Here is a 20,792-nt window from a genome sequence, read left to right as displayed (position 1 = left end):
AAGTTTCCCTCTAAATGTGGATGTTCTCGTACATGTGAGCTAGTTCCTGACATGACCACACCGCTACTTGTGCGCTGAAAGCACGGACACGGCTTGTGTAGCAAACCCGCGGCCTCACGCGTGGGCCTGACCGGCACCAGGCACCGGGCTCCAGGCAGGACCTAGGCACTGTCACCTTTGACCTGTAAAATGACCCCTCCCCTCTGCCTCCCATATCTTAGTGGCTGAAACGCTCATGGACTTGCTGCACAGCCTGCAGGTACAGAGGGCAGAGCAGCGGCGGGAAGAACCCAGCGGGGGAGGGCCCGCGCATCCTGCACGCTTTTCGTGGCTACGGTGGGGGCAGCGTGGGACCAGTTCCTCCACTGCCAGATGGGACCAAAGAGACACCCTGGGAAACACTTGCATGTGACGGCCTGTCCTAAGAAACTATAAGCCTGCCCGGCCGGCGTGGCTCAGAGGTTGAGCGTCAACCTATGAACCAGGAGGTCACAGTTCGATTCCAGGTCAGGGCACAGGCCCGGGTTATGAGCTCGATCCCCAGTGCGTGTGCAGGAGGCAGCCGATCCAGGATTCTCTCTCATCGTTGATGTTGCTCTTCCTCTCCTGTCCTCGCTCATATTTATAAAAAACTAAAGCCCAGTGCATCCAACTCCTCTGGGTGTTTATCAAAAGCTCCAATAACCAAGGGCGTGGCAGCCTCCCGGCCTCCTGGCGTCCCCTCTGCGGCCGCAGCTGCTCCTCTCTGCTCATTTTCACCCAGGAAGCGCCGTGCGAATGAATGAAGAACGAGCGTGCTCCATGCGAATGAAGAACAAGCGTGCTCCATGCGAATGAATGAAGAACGAGCGTGCTCAGGAAGCCATGTGAAGATGGGCTGGTCCCGACAGCGCTGTACTCCCGCCGCTGTAACCCGGCGACGTAACTTAGTGAACAGTCAGCACATGTATGTACAGTGACTCAGAAGCTGGCCCACCGGGGCAGACCCACTTTAATTAAGGGCCAATAAAAATGCGCATCTCCCATCTATTTTACGGCCAGGAAATGCCGTACAGTTACGCCTTGAAATACCGTCAATAAATGAAGATGCCCCGGCCTCCTATGGACGCGCAGGGCCCTCGGTGTGTAACAACTCCAGCACGGTGCCCAGTGCGCTCATTTTCGTATGCGATGGGGATCAGATCTGTCACTCTTTCCGCCATGTTGTATAGCGGCTCCCAACTGGAAGTTTAAATGAGAAAGAGGCTACGCCGCCAAGTTTTTAGAAAATAAATTCTTAGAAGGGCTGTAAACACAGAATCCACCTCCGTGGGATCCGGTTCCTGTTGTGCAGATCGTGACGGATCTGTTTGAGACGTGAGACGGATCCAGAAACTCGGACACATTTGGCAGAACTCGGGGTTTTCATGAACAGCGGCTCGAGATTCGCGTGGGAGGTTCTGAGATCAGCGGGGGGTGGTGCGCGGGGGGGGGGGGGGGTTAGAGACGCAGCGGAGCGTCTCAGACACACAGCAGACGTGGCCTGCAGCTGCCCGGCGAGCGCCTGGACGGTGGGCCCGTGTCTACAAGGATGTGGGGCTCTGGGGCTCAGGTTCCAGAAGACCAGAGGAGCACACTGTTCTAATGGTTGGAGTCCACGTGGGAGGAGGAGCCGGGTGGCTGAGGGACGGTGGGAGGTGGGTGCCCAGAGTGGGCCCTTCACAGAGCAGGAGAGGCCCCGAGCGCGGAGGAGTCACCCCGCAGCCAGCACCGAGCCCCCAGGGACGCGGAGCTGCCCCTCCTTCGTAAGCGAAGAGCTTTACAGAGGAGCCCGACGCGCCGGGAGCAGACGGTCAGGTGGACACGAAAACGCTGGCCACGGGGCCGTCGCCTCGGGCCACAGCGAAGGCCAGGAGTCCACGTGCTCACTGGCCGGTGGGAGGAAGTGGGCTCGATCTCTAACCACGCAACCGAGGGCGTCCGGGGCCCCGCCCGGGACCGCGGCCCGTTTTCACTGAGGAAAGAACAGGGTGGGCGGGACCTGTCTGTAGCGCTACTCAACTGAACGTGTGGTTCAGTGGACTGTGTGGCCCCGTGGACACGTGTTCTAACCGGTTCCCACGGGCACTGGGGAGCGAGCCGGCGTGCCTCACCAGCCGGGGACCAGCCTCCACTGCTGACCTGTCTGCTCCTGGCACCAGGGCTGCGCCCGTCGGACAGAAATCGGTTGGAATTTGCCGTGTTTTATGGAAAACCTGCATCCATGAAGCATCCGCCCTCGGCCTTGTGTGTGAGTGAACTTGCTTAGTCACGGAGGCTGACGGCCCGAAGGTACTTTCTGAGAACGGAACTGCACTCATGGCTATTTATTTATTTTAAATATATTTTTGTTGACTTCAGAGAGGAAGGGAGGAAAGAGAGGGAAACATCAATGATGAGAGAGAATCATGGATCAGCTGCCCCTGTACACGCCACACTGGGCATGTGCCCTGACCGGGAATCGAACCCTGACCCTCCTGGTTCACAGGTCGATGCTCAACCACGGAGCCACATGGGCCGGACAGGGCTGCACTCATGGCTTTAACATGGGCCCCCGCGCTGCCTTTTAGCAGAAATTCAGGGGAAAGAAGTGCGTTAGAGACGCCTCTCCGGGGCCCCCAGCGTCTCCTCGTGAGAAGCCGAGAGCGAGCGATCTGTCCCGAAAGGACGTTGGAGAAGGTCCAGGCCACACAGGCTGTGTCGGACAGAAACATTTTCCAAAACGTCTCTCACTTTGTAAACAAGGTAAACTAAACTCGTGCAATGTGAACGGAGCGGAGATAAACTTGTCATCTAGTCGTGGAGACAAGATCTTCCGTCCCCAAACACAGACCTCGAGCCGTGTGGGCAGAGAGGAGGGTCAGAGGGGGAGGGGCTGGCTCGACCGGGGCGGCGTCTGGAGGAAACGGGCCGGTGGAGGACTCAGACGTGGCAGGGAGAGGCCGCAGGTGGCCGGCAGCAAAGCCAGCGTCGGCCTGATCAGTCCGCTTCCTTTCCAGGTTGTTTCGTTTCTACCTTTTGCTTAAAACTCGGAAACGGGGAAATCAGTTCAGAAGAGTAAGTTACTAGCTCCTCGGGGGTGGGCGTGGAGGGCAAGAGGCTTCCCAGAACCGCAGGGAGGAGAGCCACCGGGTCTGGCAGGTTCAACATCAACTTAAGGTCGGTTTGCAGATCCCCGGACGTGACCTCAGATCTCCCTGAGGCCCGGGAGAGAGAAGATCCTATTTCAGGGCACGGAGCACCACATCGGACGGACGCTTTAATCTTTCATGGACGGGGGATGGGAGCTTTAATCTTTCATGGACGGAAGATGGACGCTTTAATCTTTCACGGACGGGGATGGAAAGAGCCAGCGTCAGGGCTCCGCCAGGCCTCTCCTTCCGGAAGGTGCGGGGGCGCGTGGGAGGACAGCAGAGGGGGAGCGAAGCCGAGGGCCGGCAATGGGAGCCCCGCGTGGCGTCAGCAGCCACCTTAGACCGGCCGAGGCGGGGCTGCGGCCGTCGGATGGTAACTGGCGTGTGTTCGGGGTTGAAGTGTGTCCCCCAGGAAACAGGCGGTGAAGTCCGGGCCCCCAGCCCCTGGCCATGACCCTTGGACATGGAGCCACTGCACATGGAACCAGTGAAGGCGGGGGGAGGGCGGGTGACCCAGTGTGACGGAGTCCCGGTCAGAGGCCACGTGGAGGCACACACGGAGGACCGCGCCACGGGGACGGCCAGGGACTGGCCCGACGCTCCACGAGCAGCCCTCCCCGCCTGGAGCTGGAGGCGGCGAGGACGGGGCTCCGGAGAGAGAGGGCCCTGGGGCACAGCTTCGCTCCAAGCTCCTGCTTCCCGGGCCGTGAGCACACACATGCGTTGTCTCAGCCCCCGGTTTGTGAGCGTCACGGCACCCGCACCCACGGGAAGCTAAGACTTCCCTCAGCCCCGGCCCCCGAGGGCGGGCAGGACCACGGGGGGGGGGGGGGGGGGGGAGCGGTCTATATGGTACGAGTCGCACCACAACCTACAGCAGTGACAGCGCCAGCGGCACACACCCCTGCACAGCCACCGCTCCGAGGGACGGAGGCCCGCACAGGAATGGCTCAGCGCGCAGGGCGAGAACCCGCGGAGACCACTGCACGGAGACGAGCTCACAGGGCAGCAGCCGGCTGCGCCGGGGACAGACGCCTGCAGGGTGGACCGGAGACGGGTGCTGGGCCGCACACGGGCACGGCCGACGGCGACCGGAAGAGAAGCGCGGCCCGTGGGACCCACGGAGCTGGAGGACGACACACGTCCCGGCGAAGCTCCGGGCAGCGGGCCAGGGCGCCGTGGGAGAGCCGGGGCACCCGGGGCCGAGCCGGCTCCGGCGGAGAAGGCAGCGTGGCTGGGCCGGGGCAGAGAGTCAGGATGAATTCCCTCCGGGGAGACGCGGGTGAGGTTGTGCACAAAGAGGTTTAGAGAAAGGCAATGGCTTGTAGCCGATAACGCACGGATTGCAGCTCGGATCGGGGAGACAGGCAACACCATCCCCAGAGCCTCTGGCTTAACCAGCGGCACCGACCGGAGCTGGCCGGGTGGGGCGGTCCCGCCCGCTCTGCACGCTGCCGGCCGCGGTGCCAGGCCTGTCCTTGGCTTCCCGCCCCGGCTCCTGCTGCTTTCGTCAGCGCCCTTGTCCCGTAACAGGACCACGCGACTGCACGGCAGATGGAGCTTGTGTGCGAGCCGTGCCCGTCTTCCTGTGACCCGGCCACGCTGCTCCCGTCTGAACGGGCTCAGGAGCGCCTCGGCGACATCTCCAGCCACACGCGCGCGCGCAGGCTGCTGCCGGGGACCAGAGCGCTGCCATTGTTCCCCGCCGTCCGCCGCCTCCCGGGCAGACAGTAAACAAAGCCCGTCTCAGGATGGGGGCAGCGCGGGCCACGTGGGAGCGCGGGCCTCTGCTGCCGGCTCTGACCCCGCGCCTGTCCTCCCCGCCGGCCGCCTGCGGGGCCCCAAGGGGCGGACCGGGCAGGTGCCCATCGCCGCACAGGCACCTGTGCTCTCACCGGAACGATCCGGAGACGCAGATGGACGGGTGGAGCGTTTGCAAACCGAAGATGGACCCTCGGCCACGCGGACGGCAGGGACGGAGGACTGAGTTAGGCTCCGGCCAGACGGCTGCACAGCCGGTTCTGGGGGAGAAGCTGGGGTCCAACGAGCCTTTGAACTTGAAGACGTTTGGCTCCACAGCCTGGAGTCCGCCACCAGGCCTCGGCCATGAGCTCCCGTCTCTGTCTGTCCTCCCTCCACCCTCCACCCTCCGCTCCTGCCAGCGGGGGCGCCGCCTCCACCTGCTCGGGACAGGCTCAGCGACCCTCCGGGCTGATGGGAGGGGAGGTGGGAGCAGGACAGCATGGCCAGGTCCCTTGCCCAGGTCAGCCGGGGCATGGAACTTCCCAGCAGGCCGGTCACAGCGTCACGGCTCCGAGGGGAAGGCTCAGCTGTGGTGTCTGAAGAAGCTGAGCTGACCCTGAGGAGGCAGAGGTTTTCGGGACGGTGGACTCTGACCCGCAGGCGGGGACTTGGAGTGGCTGAGGGCACACAGATCGGAAGCCGGGATCGAGGGGGTCAGAGTCGCGCTAACGGAGCCGGCTCCTCCTCTCTCTCCAGAGGCTGAGGGAGCGCTGTGGGGACGCTGTCCCGGCCTCGGGGGGACGGCCGGTGAGCACTCTCGCGGCCGCACCGAGGCAGACGGAGCAGTCCTGGCTGGTGGCTTCTTCACGGACCAAGTCCATCGAGGCGAGCAGCGGACCGCCCCTGCCCCCAGGAGGGAGGTCTCTGCCGCCGCGATGGGCCGGGGGCGGGGCTCCCGGGGCGGAAGGCACAGTCCACTAGCAGGGGGACAGGCGGACGCACAGCCCCAACAACACCGAGAACCGGCGAGGCTGGATTTAGCCAAGACAACAAATCACAAAAACAGACGCCGGGTCTCGTGCTTGGTAAACAGCCGCCGACCGGGAGCCAGGCCAGCGACGAGAGCAGCACACGCAGCAGGGGCGGTGACTGGGCGGGCGGGCGGGCGGGCGGCATCGGATCAGCTGCCGCTGCGGGCCCACCCGCTGACCCCTCACACCTTTCCGGGTCACCGTCAGGTCAGACCCTTAGTCATGCGCCGCGGCCGCACACAGTCAGCGTCTGTCTGTCTCCCCGGCAGACGGGCTCCCGGGCAGGCACTGCTGTCTCGCTCCTGGACTCTCTCCACGGCAGCGCCAGCGCGAGGGGAAGCTGAAGGCGCCGCTCCCGCCGAGGGACGCGTCCTCTCCCCCGGCTGCCGTGGGAATGCGGGGCGTCGCTCACTCTGGGTGGATTTAGGATCCCCTCACTTTGGGAACGGGAATGCTAATCTCTGACGGAGCACCTACAAGAGCGTCTTGCCCAGCAGCTGGTTGAACAAGTGAATGGGAGCACAAAGCGATGATTCTTTCAACATAAACGTTGCTCTTCTTACCCCGTTTTCAGGACTCAACCATCAAGCTGCATGCAGACCATTGGGAGTGAAATGAACAAACGTGTAGAAGTTGGCGGAAAAAGCTCCTTACTTCACACAGTGAATAGAAACAGCAAGTGGAATACGCGTGCACTTTGAAAACGTTCTTCTCAAAACCAGTAGGAAATTAACTTCCAACCCTGAGGCCGCTTTTATTATATTATTCTTATTGGAATCCGTCTTGCTCTTGCCTAGTGGACATACCCTGCATATCCAGCACTTCTTAAAACCTCTTGCCCTCACCTGAAAAAGCTGGTGATAAACAAAATAAGAGTTAAAGTATAAATTAAAAAACCCAGCTAACTGGTCTACCCTGGCCCGACTCACTGGTGACTCCACGCAGGTCTTCCTGAGGGGAGAGGATAGAAATGAGCCGTATGTCTTTCCTGGTGAGCAAGTGCAAGAGCAGGTGCATGGGCTACAGGAAATGCCCTTAAATCCCGTCACTCAGAAAAGCACCATCACCCCTAGGAGACCAGCGGGCTGCAGGCTGCCCCGCCCCGCCCCGCCCCCCGCAGTGCCGCAGCACAGGGGCCCCACTCCTGGCTGGCCCAGTGCGCCTCACTCAGAGACCCGCCCTCCCCACGTTCACCATCCGACTCCCGCTCTGAAAACCGTGTCCATCAGACGTTCTCAAAGATTCTGGCTGCAGAGGAGCTGTAACCAAGTCACCTCCTCTGCACTGGGTCCCGGTTCCTGAGGCCCACGGTCCGCGGACACGTGTTCATTCTACCCTCCAGCCCGCAGCCCTGGGTCCTCTCAGCCCTGGGCCTTCCTGCAGATTCCTTACGGCGGATCCCTACTGTGGCCCACGCCGTGACCCGATCCCACAGCCTCCGGTTACCCCGAGAACATGGCTGTCCCTTAGTTATATCAGAAGCTCGGGTCAGCAGAGCCTAAAAGGTGAGATCGACTACAAGTCCTCGAGGTCTGGCTTGGAACTTAGCATTGCTAGCTAAGGCTTCATGCCATTCGAATAGGACAACTTCTATCTGCAAGTCTCTAGCAGATATTCCTTTCTAAGGTTTAAAATACCACGCTGTGTGGGCACGTAAATCCAATGTGACATGATCGCGAAAAGCGAACACACAGCCTCCGCTGGGAACTGTGAGAGGGCGGCGTGGGGGCGGCACCTGAGCTAGAAACGCGTGCAGGGGCGCTCACATGCTCTCCTCCCTGCACTCCGCGGAGACGTTTTAAAGGTGACCTCTAAACAAACATGGCACACCGGGCTTCAGGGGACCGAGCAAACCCAAAGATTGCTTTCTGTGGTAATAAAACCCCAAACCAGAACATGACGAATGGTTGAGATACAAAAGCCTTCCCTGCCCAGGACCTCGCCACCCGAATGGAAAGCGTTTTACTTTGCAGATTGATGTGAATTTAGGCCAAAGCGGAACCATCAGCCATCGGATCCCCCGCCTCCAAGGCCCGGCCGGCTCAGAACCCGGAGCAGCTCCACAGAAGGGCGAGCCCGGCCCCCGGCGGCCCCCGGCGCGGAGGAGGGGGCTCTCGCACCAGAGCCCCCGTGCTTTCTGTTGAGCTGCAGCCCGGCTGGGCCTCCGGTTCCTGCCCACATGAGCATCACACGGTGAAGGCGGTGCAGACTCTGCCCCTGGGCCGCACTCCGGCCGCCGTCTGCACCCACGGTGCTTTGGAGACCATAGACCTCAGTGCTCGGAGAGTTCGAAGTGATGCCTTTGAAATGCGCCTCCCTGTTCACCATGGGGGGGCCACGCTAAAGAAAAGAGACACCCCCCCCCCCGCCGCCTTCCTCGCTTTATTCCATGAGAAGGGCGAGTAGCACCGTGAGTTTAATTCTGCACAAATGGATCCCGAACACACAGCCTGCTGGGAATCTGGGTGACTGAGCAGGGCTGCGGGGGGCCGGGAGGTGACCACAGATCACGGGGGGTGGGGGGGTGACCGGTGAAGACCACAGCCACGGCCTGGTGCGGCAAACAAGCCATCGACAGAGCGGAAGGACAGCCCACACAACGCACACACCTGACCAGGGACTTGTGTCTGGAATATAGAAATACTCTGGCAACGCAACAGTAATTTTAAAAGTCACCTAATTCTTAAAATATATATTTTTGTTGATTTCAGAGAGCAAGGGGGGGAGAGAGAGAGAGAGAGAGAAACATCAGTGATGAGAGAGAATCACTGATCGGCCGCCTCCTGCACGCCCCACACTGGGCATGTGCCCACAACCCGGGCATGTGCCCTGACCGGGAATCAAACCGTGACCTCCTGGTTCATAGGTGGAGGCTCAACCACTGGGCCACGCCAGCCGGGCGTGACTTAGATTTATGAAAAAAGTCGCCACGGCACCCGAGGGAATTCAGACAAAATGACTCCTGAGCGACTGAAAGACGAGACTCCGCGGGGCAGAGCGCGTTCCTCTCACCTCTAATTCAGCCGAGTCAGTTCCAGGAAAGTCTGGAATTTTTCCCAGACCCCCAGTGGGTACTGGCGGGCACTGGCCACAGGACGTCTGCGGCGACAATGTCAGAGGGTCTGGGTGGGACGCAGCCCATTGGGACGGAGTCCCCGGGTGTGACCTCTGCCATGTGGAAACAGCCCCCGTGGCAGTGGGGTGAGTGTGAGCCGCTGACGGGAACCTGGTCCCACGGTGCTACCACTGCCCAGGGGCTTGGCCCCAGACGCTCTCCGCTCACTCAGCCACCCGTGTGCGCGGAAGAGTATTCCACCGAGAAGCCCCGTCACGGGTTCGGGTCATTTCCTCTGGGGGGGGGGACACCCGCAGTGACCAAGAGGCTCCTGGGAAGCAGGGCCCTGTGACTTCTGTTTAGGTCTAAATAGCCTGGGGCAGACGGCCTGGGGCAGACGGCCTGGGGCAGATGGACTGGGGCGGATGGGCCTGGGGCAGACGGGCTGGGGCAGATGGGCCTGGGGCAGACGGGCTGGGGCAGATGGGCTGGGGCAGATGGGCTGGGGCAGACGGGCTGGGGCAGACGGGCTGGGGCAGATGTCCTGGGGCGGATGGGCTGGGGCAGATGGGCTGGGGCAGATGGGCCTGGGGCAGACGGGCTGGGGCAGATGGGCTGGGGCAGACGGGCTGGGGCAGATGGGCTGGGGCAGACGGCCTGGGGCAGATGGGCCTGGGGCGGATGGGCCTGGGGCAGACGGGCTGGGGCAGATGGGCTGGGGCAGACGGGCTGGGGCAGATGGGCTGGGGCAGACGGGCTGGGGCAGATGGGCTGGGGCAGACGGCCTGGGGCAGATGGGCCTGGGGCGGATGGGCTGGGGCAGACGGGCTGGGGCAGATGTCCTGGGGCGGATGGGCTGGGGCAGACGGGCTGGGGCAGATGGGCCTGGGGCAGATGGGCTGGGGCAGACGGGCTGGGGCAGATGGGCTGGGGCGGATGGGCTGGGGTGGACGGCCTAGCCGCCTCCTGGGAAAGGCAACGTGGCAGGAGCTGGGAGAGCCCGCGCGCTGGGCTGTCGCCCTCGGAGCCCTCGGAGCCGCCCCCTCGTTGTGAGGTCTGTCCTTGGAGGAGAGCCCTCCGCGGCCGCCTGGGGGCCCGGGGCCTGCAGTCGCTCTCTGGTGTTCAGTCCGTCTCTCCCACCGTTGACACATGTTGACACAAAGTCCTGTTTACCCCAAGCCACGCAACTGGAAGCGAAGGCTCTCTTTTAAAAATAGAGCCTTTATGAGTGAGAAGCAGGAACTCGGGGGGATGACAGACAATGTGAGTGAGGTGGGGGTCCTGACGCTCCACTTCCTGTGCACAGAATGGCCCGGCCCAGTGCGGCGCTCGCAGCCGACATCGGGGACCGCGGGCAGGCAGAGAGGGGAGCCTCGGTTCCTGCGCTGTGGGGCGCGGCTGGAGGTGAGAGAGACAGGGAAGCTGCTATTTAGTTCCTCCCCCGGGGACAGACGCTTGTCTAGACTGGTGGTTCTCAAACTAGGGTTCCCTGGAAACCTGGAGTCCCGTGGCCCGGCCCCGGGAAGAGGGGGAAGGCCACAGAAAGAGAAGACCCCTCCCACCCACGCACCCAGAGGGCTCTCCCCCCCCCCCCCCCCCCCGTTCCTGCTCCGAGCACTGCCCTGCAGCCCCGCACCCCGCAGCCCCACACGGGTGCTTACATCAGGCCCAAGCGGGAGGCGGAGGCCAAACCCAGTTAGCACCTGCGTTCAGGGTCACTGCAGGGCGCGCAGCTGCCCGGCCGCGGAGGCAGCGACCCGCCGTCTCGCTGGGAGATGACCTCGTGGTGGCTGCAGGGTGGACGGCAGGGCGTGACAGTCACACCGACCTGGGCGCATCGACACGCCACGGGGCCCACGCTGAGGGGCCAGACCCTGACTTCATCCGGAAGTGTGGTGTCGGGTGTGTTATCAGCGGTGTTATATGCTCCGTCTGGGAACCGGGAGGCCACCGACTGGGATAGTCAGGGCACCGGGCGATGCCTCTCGGCATAAAGAGGAGCCATCCGCTTTGAATCGGAGTCTTGTTCTCTGTTATATGTTTTTCTAACCATTCCTGCTCTTTCCTTAAAAACAGGCACAAACCTGGCTTCCTGACGCATAGACCCCGACCCAGACTTGCTGTGGCACCAGGCCGCTCCACGGACGAAGTAAAGCGACGGCCAGGGGACCTCTCTTAGCCTTGTTTGATGTCTCTGCACTCCCGCCTCCCGTTATAGCTCTCACCATGTACGTCAACACAGTATCTCTTACTTCTCTCTCTCCTCCCTCCCCCCCCTCTCTCCAAGGCGCTGCCGGGAACAGCAATGCCAGCGGCAGATGCCCGGGAAGAGGCGTCCCGGAGCGGCGACGGAGAGGCGAGGCGTTCCTGCCGGGGGCACGAAGGTGGGGAAAGCGAGCCCTTCTCACACTCAGGCCGCGGCACAGCGGCACGGAGGACGGAAGCGCGGTCCCTCCTGTGAAGAGCAGACGCTCCCACCAGCTCGGACCACGTGGCAGAGGGCGGGCAGGACACGATCCGAAAGAAATGGCGGCCCAGCACGGCCAAGTGGGAGCTGAGGACACAATTCCACGGAGAAAGCTCGCTGGTGGTGCAGACAAAACGCTGCGCACGCAGGTCAGACGATGCGTGCGACCAGCACCGAAGCGGCGCTCACACCCCGCGTGTGGCCACGCCCGGGCAGCAGGGCTGCCTGCTCCAAGTCTCCCATGGAAGTCTTGCACGTGGTCTGGTAACAGATCCCTCCCGGTGATTTACCGAAGTATGGCCGCCACGGTCAGAGGCGGGGCCGGCACGAAGTTGGCCTGTAGCGTATGGAATGCCACGGCAAAGAAAACCACGCTGCGTGTTCTCACCAAACCGATTTCATTCAACGAGTACGTGCACAACCATGTACTATGCAGAGTTATAACTGGATAACTTTAGGAAGCAGGAAGCTAGGTCTGGTAAATAAAACAACTTTTCTAGAATAAATACCCATTTCTATCTTGTTTTGAATCCTTAAGTTGTTATTTACATGGTCTAGATGTTAGACCGGAGATTTTTATGAGACAGAAAAGTACCCAGAAAATGAACAAAAGTATCCTTAGCCCCACAAAGCACAGTGGGAGAATAAAGAATAATAGCAAACATAAAATAATACATTTCATTTTTTTCAATGAATTTTTAAAAATCTAATTTTAATTTCCCCATTTACCATCTCAATGAAACCGTAAAAATCTGAAAACGTGTTTCTACTGTTTGGAAACGTACATGTAAAAGCATTATCTCTTCCAAATACACGCGCTATGACGACCCGTGCACGTTCCTCATGGGTGAGGATCTGGCCGACTTCCCCAACATTTCCCAAACTGGTGCCCGCAGCACCCGCATGCACAGAGCCTCACGGACCTGCAGCATCGGAGCATCCCAGGTCAGCGCCTCTCCTCTCCCCCGGGAGTGGGGTGTGTGGGGGGTGCAGGGTGGGGTGGGGAGCTCTGGGCATGTGCTGTGCCCGCCGCTGCGTAAACAGGAGATTTGCCAATGGCATATGGGCACCACGTGTTTCCAAACTCGCCAAGAGCCGCCCGCGATGACCTGATGTCCCGGAAGCGCGACGTCCCGGGACTTGGCTCGGAAGGGTTTGAGGACGCTGAGCCACGGGCTGACTCCCGGAGCGAGAGCGCGTCTCTGCGCCCCCAAGAGCGGCTGCTCCCATGAATTGTTTCACCGACAGCCACGTGGACGAAACCTTCGCTCTCCTAACCTTCACAGAGTTACAGCTGGAGTGCTGCCCCTGTGAACACACAAACCCGGAACACGTGTGCTCGGAGGGGAGCGGGGAGGCCAGCGCGGTGTGGCACCCGGAGCCCAGCGCAGACGCTTCCTGACGCGGCACGGGCCGTTGGCAAGCATTCGGTAACCTGGTTGGCATTATGTCACGTGATCCCATGTCACGGGAGCGCAAAGGGGCGAAGCGGCCGGGGAGGCCGCAGGAGGACAGGGAGTGTGCGGGGCCAGGCGGGGCAGCCAGCAGGGGGCGCCCGTCCAGGGCAGGGAACGGGGCTGTGCCAGGCTCTGCGGGCGTCGGGGCAGGAACCCCACCTGCCGGGCCGGGACCTTTGTGAACCAGAGCTGGAGGAGGAGCGGCTCCCTGGTCAGCCGTCCTAGGCGCCTTTAACGGGTCTCGAGGGGCACGTGCAAACCCACGGACCGCTACCGTCTGACACTCGCCAAAGGCGCGAGGAGACTCCTCAGGGCCCGCAGAGGAGAGGGATGAGCCCAGCTCCAGGGAGAGAGGAAGGGGGGGATGCAAGGCCGAGGGGCGGGGGCGGGGTGGGGGCGGGGCGGAGGGGGGCGGCGGTGGATGGAGGTGTCCTAAGGGACAGCTGAGTCTCTCTAAACCAGGGGTGGGACCTTTTTCCTGCCAGGGGCCACTGGATATTTATAACATCGTTCACGGGCCATACGGAATGATCAGCTTAAACATGGGCCTGCTCCGTCTGGCCAAACATTGAATTACGTCACCCCAATGCCTTGGCTGGGCCAGACCAGATGACTCTGTGGGCCTTAGACGGCCCACGGGCCGGACGCTCCCCGCCCCTGCTCTAAGCTGCCCCGCCGGGTCCTTGCTGAGGCGTCACCTGGGGGAGGGGAGGAGAATTAGGTCAGAAATTGAGGGCGACCACGCATCTAGTGTGGGGTCCTCTCTAAACCCACTCGGCAGGACTCTGCTAACCGGGGTGTGCAGGCCCCACAGAGGTGGAGGAGAGGGCTCAGGGTGCTGGGCAGAGTGTGGGGGACAGTCCTTGTCCATGCACATCCCGTGGTTCCAAACACTGGCTCCTGCGGGGGGACCTCGCAGCCGCGTGGGCCCCGCACCTTCTCCTAGGGCGGCCGGTGTGCGGCCTCGCAGCTAACGCAGCTGCACGGGACGTCTGCTGGCCGCTCGCCCGTGTGGAGGCTCCGACAGCTGCGAACCCGACGCTGAGCGATGTTTGTACTGAACGTGCTGTGTCTGACCTGCTTGCTGAAGTCTCGCTGCAGCTAACAAGTCGCTGATAGTTCCCACTGGCGTTTGATTTCTTAGCTTTTACACCAGCAAACACGGAACGCTGGGGGCGGGGGCAGCCCAGCCTCCCCAGCTCCGTCAGAAACACGCAGAGCCTCGCCCTTAGCCGCCAGGGCCCGGCCAGCTTCGCTTAAGCGACGAGCATGGGACCGCGGGGGGGAAGCTGGGGAGGGTCTCAGCCCTGGCCGCCGCTTCGTACAGATGAACCCGTCCCAGTCTCCCACATTTCAAAGCGGCGCTTTCCCCAGAGACACGTGTGTCCTGAGCGGCCCACGCGACTCTGTAACGCGCCTTCTCTCCATCTGCACTGATGTTTCTTCTCTCGTAGATGCTCCGCTCACCGAGGGCAGAGGCCAGCCCTCTCCCCGCTACTCAGCGCGAGGCACACGGTGCACAGGCTGGTGCCGACCCGAGTGTGTGACAACCGGGCCAACAGTAAACCTTCTCCCGGCACCGGTTACCGCATCGCATCCCAGTTACAGATCTCGCGCTTTGTCCTTCTCACTCACCCCAACTGCCCTTCAGTCAAATGTCAAATTCAGGTCAAAGGGCCAAGCCCCCGCCTGGGTGGCCCCGCCCTCCACAGCCGTTCCAGAAGTGAACCGAGCGCCGATGCCTTTAGGAAACTGGAAGGAAAAGCTGACCGGAGTAACTCCCGTCCTTTTCCTTCATTCTAAACCATAAAGCTTCCCGCCAGCCCCTGCCGCCTGTCCCAGCCCCGTCCTGCCGTTGGTGGCTCTCGGGGACACGGAAGCCCCGGAGCTCGGCCACGTGGGGACAGCGGCGCTGGGCTTTCCTGGCTCTGGAAGCCGCCTGAGCTCACGGGGCCGCCGCGAGGGCACCTGCACGGGCCACACGCTCGGGCAGGGCAGGGCAGGGCCTCCCGTGGCGCGAGGGCAGGAAGCGGGACCGCGTCCGCAGCTGACAGTGCTGCCCAGCGCTTCCACCGCCCAGCCCCGCGCCAGGTGCTGCCATGTCATCTTCACCCCGGAGGGAGGTCTAGGGCCACCCCATTTCACAGGAAGAAAAGCGAGGCTTAGAGCGGTCGGAAACCCTGCCCGTGAGAGGCAGACGCGAGAGTGCGTTCAAGGGCATCCGAAGCAGAGCCCACGCACCCGGACGCTCACGCCCAGAAAAGGCTCTCGGGGTGACTAGGTGTGGAACACGAGCCAGCGCACCCCGAGAGCGATTCCCTTTGAAAACAGAAACAGCCCTCCTTCCGGCCTCGTCTCGTACGTGGTAAGGCCACCGCCACCGCCCGGACGGCCACCGTTAGTCACAGTCAGCTCTTAGGCCAGGGGCTTCCTCGAGAGCATTTAGGAGCAGGGCATGTGCCAGCCATCTTGCTCCCTGGGCCCCGTCTCCTCACATATAAAGCGGGCTGATGCCTGAGCGGGGGCTGGGGTTCTCAGGCAGCGTGGTCGGCGCCTGGAAATCGGAGCTTTCTTGGGGGTGAGGGCCTGGCAGACACCTTCCCCGCGCGTGGACAGAGGAGTTGATGCAAGGCATCCATCTCCCCCGGGGAAGCCCGGGACCGCTCCTGCCAGGGTCAGCCGTGTGGCCACCTCAGTCGGCACCACCTACCAAACGGTTTAGCCTGCGGCTCACCAGCTGCTCCGGGTCTGGTGAAGCAGCCTGGCTTCTCTGCTGGTCGAGTTTGCCCCATGTCGGGCCCTAGAGGTGAAGTGAAATTTAAAAGCGAGCATGAAACACTGTCTCCCCCGGCTGCCTTTTAAATAAGGACGATGTTGTTTTAAACGTAAATTAACGACTGTCCCTTTCCCGTTTTTTGCCACTAAATTTTGAATTTTAAAAAACAAAAATTTTAAATTATATATATATATATATTAGAGACCTAGCGCCCTCTTGCAATCCGGGACCCCTCGGGGGATGTCGGACTGCCAGTTTCCGCCCAATCCCCTCAGGCCAGGCTGAGGGACCCCACCGGTGCACGAATCCGTGCACTGGGCCTCTAGTATGCATATAAGATCTTCGGCTAATCTCTTTCGCCCTCCCCCATCCCCTTTTCCCTCTGAGATTCATCAGTCTGTTCCATGTTTCCATGCTTGTGCATTGAGCACCTGCCCCCCTAGTGGTCAGTGCATGTCATAGCTACTGGTTGAACGGTGGCTTAGGCTTCTATATATATAGATTGATTTCAGAGAGAGAGAGAGAGAGAAACATCAATGATGAGAGAGAATCATTGATCCGTTGCCTCCTGCACACCCACACTGGGGATTGAGCCCCAAACCCGGGCATGTGCCCTGACCAGGAATTGAACCATGACTTCCTGGTTCATAGGTCGATGCTCAATCACTGAGCCACACCGGCTGGGCTCCACGTATATTTAAAAATATAAATTTCAAAGAAACAACAAACATTTTTGTTTTTTGCATAATGTGTTACCTTTTTCATTAGTCCAAACACAGGAAATATACATCTGTTAAAAGTGTTTTATTCAACCTCAAATTGGGACAGCCCTCCCCTCCTAAACTCTACCTTCCTGGTGAGTGATGCCAGCGTATAACCTGCTGCGAGTAAACAGCCAGAGGCCGGCGTCCCTGGGAGACGACAGGAAGGAGCTGGGCAGGAATGTGGACCAATGCCAGGGCTAGGTCCCCCAGAGGGGAGGCACCCTGCGGCCAGGATCTGGGTCCTGGATGTCGAGCTACGGTGCCCAGAAAAGGGCTGACCCCGTGGCAGGTCGTGGGCAAACACGTGCAGAATGAATTGTCTGGTAAGCTTTCCACAAGGCCCCCAGGCCGGCAGGGCTCTGCCCCCAGCAGTAGAATGTGACGTAAGACAGCTACCTACGGTTTCCGAAGCACCCCTGCGGAGGCTGGCGGGACACATGCAGGGAGCGGAGAGCCGTGTCAGTGCTGGTCAGCTTTATTAGTTATTGGTTATTGGGTATTAGTTAGTAGTGGCACTTCTCTCCAGCTCTGGGTCGGATGAATGCTCATTGATTACGTGCTGATGGACCACATTTCTCTCTAGATGGTCAGACCTGCGGCTCTGACATTTATCAGTGGTTTTCAGGAATGTCATTTTCACACCAACAAGATGTCATTTCTAAACCTGCCACCCGTGGCTCCATTATCTTTTTGGTGGCACTCACACAGCCCAGTTCTCTGCGGAGCCCTAACCCCAAGGCGAGCGCACCTGCTGTGGGATTGCTGACCCTCCGGGGGTCCCCCGTGTCTCCCTGAGCCCCCGGGAGCCGCTCACCCGTGTGCCTCCCCTCGGGAAGGACGGTGAATGAACGGAGACGGCAGCTGCACCCCAAGCTGGTCGTGGGGGAGTCAGAGCGTATCAGGTCTAAGGTAAGCGCTGCTCCGAGGTTCTGTGTCAGCTCTCGCTGTAACGCGCCCGAGACCCAGGAAAGGACTCATCCCATGACCTGCTGCCAGACCTGCCCGCCAGCCTCGGCGAGCCGGCCCCTGATTTGACTAATAAGTTGCATTTGTGTGAAAAGACGTTTTACCGTCGGAAACCAGCCGCGAAGACCCTTTCCGACGCTTTACGTTGGGACTCAGCGAGGCCGGAACAGAAACTTCTGAGACAAGTCCTCCCCTGCTGCTGTCCTGTCCACCCTGAGCCCTGCCCAAAGGTCCCCATTGTCCCAGAGCCCGCTGTCTCACACCGCGGCAGCTTGAACAAAGAAACCGAGATGAAGAATGGGACTTTGTGCCCACGGACTTGACTTCACGAGAAACAGACAAGCCCAGACCTCCGCAGGGGCCGGCCCTGCCTGTGGCCGGGACAGGACACCTCGAAGGAAACCTCCACTGGGAGCGACGCCCTGCCCACACCCCTCCATCGCCTCGCTCTTCCCACTTGAACGCATGTCACCATTCCGTCATCTATAGCGTCCACAGTGTGGTATGGACCCGGGGTGCAGAGTAAGACTGGGTGGCTGAAATAAAAGACACATCGGAGCAGGGACCGGGCCAGGGCCGGTTCTCCAGGGTCCAGGGTCCTGGGTCCGGGGGAACCGGTCTCAGCCCGGACCTGCAAGCGATTGCATCAGCACTGCAGACCGGCCAGCGCGCTGGTGCTGCTGTGGATCCTTCCCTTCTTGTCCCTTCTCCCCTGACTCACCCCGCGAGCCATCTGCCCCGCGCGGGGCACTCGGTGCGGCTCTGGGCGGGGTCACACACCCACCAGCACAGCGCAGGGCGGGCCGGGCCGGAGGTCCTGCACTCGGGACTTCCGAGGGGCGCCCCAGAGGGACCGGCCAGCCCTCCGCCCCCGGAGCACCGAGGCGACCGCCCGAATCCTGCCCGGACCGCGGAACCAAATGAGTTGGAAATGCATCCCCGAGGACCGCGGCCGGTCCCCTTACCGCCGAGTCCCAGCAATAACCTTGGATGGATCCCGGGAAAGCGGACCGGCTCTCCCACAACTTCAGCTCGGGGCCGGCAGGCGGCTGTGGGCACCGTGCATGTGACCATGGGCAGGGCGCGGGGTGGCCTGGACCGCGGCATCTGCGGGGCGCGGGGCGCGGCGCGGACCGGGACCCTGCGCGCACGGGGGCGCGTTACCTCGAGCCGACTGAGGCTGGAGCTCTTGGAGCGCGACTTCCTGCGCAGGTACACGGAGAAGAACCTGCGCACCGTGAACTTCCTCATGCTCAGCTCCATCGCCCGCGCCCAGCCGGGAGGAGCCGCGGGGCCGAGGGCGCGCATCCCCGGCGCGGAGGTCAGGTCCGCGGGCGGGCGCGCGTGGCCGGGGAGCCCGGCGGGGCGGCCCTCCGCGCGGGGCACGGGCTGCGGGCACAAAGGGCAGGCCGGGCGGCCACGGCGGCCCGGGTGCCAGCAGCCCCTCCTCCTCCTCTCCCAGCCCCTCCAGCTGCCGCCGCGGGGCGAGGACCAGGCAGCTCCACCTTCGCCAATCAACGCCCGCCGCCCCAGGCGCTCCCGCCTCTTTCCCGACCCCGCAAAGACCGGCCCCGAGCAGCCCCGCCCAGCCCCGCCCCGCTCGCGGCTACTACGGCCAATCAGCGCCCGCCGCCACGCCCGGCCACACCCACTCCTTTTTCTCCTCCGCTGCCGCCAATCAGCGCCCGCCGCTCCCCGCCCGGGCGCTCACTCCTCCCCTCCTCCTTCCTCGTCGGTAGTACTCACTCCCGCAGCCCGCCCCGCCCACTGCCCCGCCCACCGCCACCCCCGCCAATCAGCGCCCTCCGTGGCGCATACCTAATGAGCCCCGCCCAGGACAGCCCGCCGCGCCGCCCGGGGTGGGTGGGGCGGCCGCTCGGCTGCGCCTGCCGCTCGTTCTGGCTCCTGGGGTCTCGGTTCTGCTCCATTAATCCTGCGGGGTTCCGTTTCCCGGCTTAGGGGTGTCAGTATGTTTCCTGTTCTTAAAGCACACATGTACACACTTTGGCATAATGTTCTGTGCCCGACAAAACTTTAATTTTTGATGAGCAAACACTTCTAGGGAATGGAACCAAATTGGGGGGGGGGGCGTGCGCTCTGCACCCCTACCCCCACCCCCCGGCCCTGCAGGCGGGCGCCCAGACCCCGGAGGTCCACCCGCCACCCACTCCCGGGTGATGAGAAGATCCCCACGTGGTTGGGGACCGGGCAGCGCTGGGAAAGCCGCCCTTGGCCGTGGTTGGAGAACAAAGACACATCCGTTCTCTCTGACCTTCGACTCCATATATAGAACATTATCCGAACGCGTGACCCAGCCGGGCCTGCACGGAGCGTGTCCGGAGGCTGGGCTCTCAGGCCAGCTGCTGGCTGCAGGGCGGCGAGGGATTTGCCTTAAAGGGAAACAGACTTTTTTCTACAAATGCTTGCTGGAGGGCTGGAGGGCTGGAGGCAGTCCCAGATCCCTGAGCAGGAATCTGCGCGGCCTGTCTTGTTTATCTTGTGCAATGTCCACGTGCTGGTGTAAGCTTAGGACCGGGCCCACGATCTCATTAGCATCTGCCACCCGGCCCTCACGCCCCCACGAGCCATGCCATCCGCTGGCAGAAGCAAAAGCCGCATGAATACCTGCGACAGGCGCCCCTGCTAAAGCGAGTAAAGAGGCGTGGCCCCAATGCGAGCTGGCAAGCTCAGCTCACGCTGCATCAGGTCCAGGCGAGGCCTCGGGGTTAATGGGCGCTGCAGGCTCAGCGGCCAGCATGGGGGTTTGTGTGGATGCGGGCGCGGCACCGCCTTGCTTGGTGGACTTGGCTCAGTGGATGCTCTGTGTTCCCACTGGGGATCTACAGTGAAAACACACATCCAAACCCCTTCCTGCTTCCCTCCGGGGTTCTGCTGGAGGGCGATCGTTCCTGCTCTGGGACCAGCTTTTCACTCCCCTGTCATCACCCCTCACACACACACACACACACACACACCCCACTCTGGCACCCCAGCTCTAAGCAAATGCAAAGGCAGGTGGGGTTATGCCCCGGTGCTGCTCTGACAGACAGTGGGCCGGCTGGTCACCAGGTCACCAGCTCCGGGACCAGGGCAGGGCCACCTCCACCAAGCTGCTCTGGGAGGGACTAGCCAGGCCGGGACCTACCGGGCGCCCACGGCAGGCTCAGGGCAAAGGCCTGGGTGTGACGGGGCTGGAAAGGCAACGTCTCCCAGGACAGTCATGACCCCCCCACACACTTGGATGCAAGGACTGTCCTCCTGAACTTGGACAACCCCAACAACAGAAAGAGAGAACCCGGGGGGTGCCTGTCACTGCTAGGACCCATCTCTGCCTTAGTCTCTGTCCTGGTGGACAGGCGTGTCAGCCCCCTGAGCCGCCCA

General features: G+C 61.9%; 1 protein-coding gene across 5 annotated transcripts in view; it reads right to left on the bottom strand.

The window, feature by feature from the left end:
* Positions 1-18,879, bottom strand: part of RPS6KA2 (ribosomal protein S6 kinase A2) — a 57,846-nt gene extending 38,967 nt beyond the window's left edge. For 4 of the 5 annotated variants that reach the window (XR_013813950.1, XM_079780161.1, XM_079780162.1 and 1 more), the window contains exon 1: positions 18,576-18,879. Coding sequence is in view for 3 of the 5 variants with exons in the window: in XM_079780161.1 (XP_079636287.1) it covers positions 18,576-18,719 (144 nt within the window). In the remaining 2 variants the exon portion in view is untranslated. Of the gene's footprint in view, positions 1-18,396; positions 18,539-18,575 lie in introns of those variants that run through there. The other variant, XM_079780164.1, reaches the window with a different exon arrangement.
* Positions 18,880-20,792: the final 1,913 nt, after the last annotated feature.

Source organism: Cnephaeus nilssonii (assembly GCF_951640355.1).
Source record: "Cnephaeus nilssonii genome assembly, chromosome: 9".
NCBI lineage: Eukaryota > Metazoa > Chordata > Mammalia > Chiroptera > Vespertilionidae > Cnephaeus > Cnephaeus nilssonii.
The sequence above is the reverse complement of the archived record's forward strand: the minus strand, read 5'-3'. Positions and strand labels throughout refer to the sequence as shown.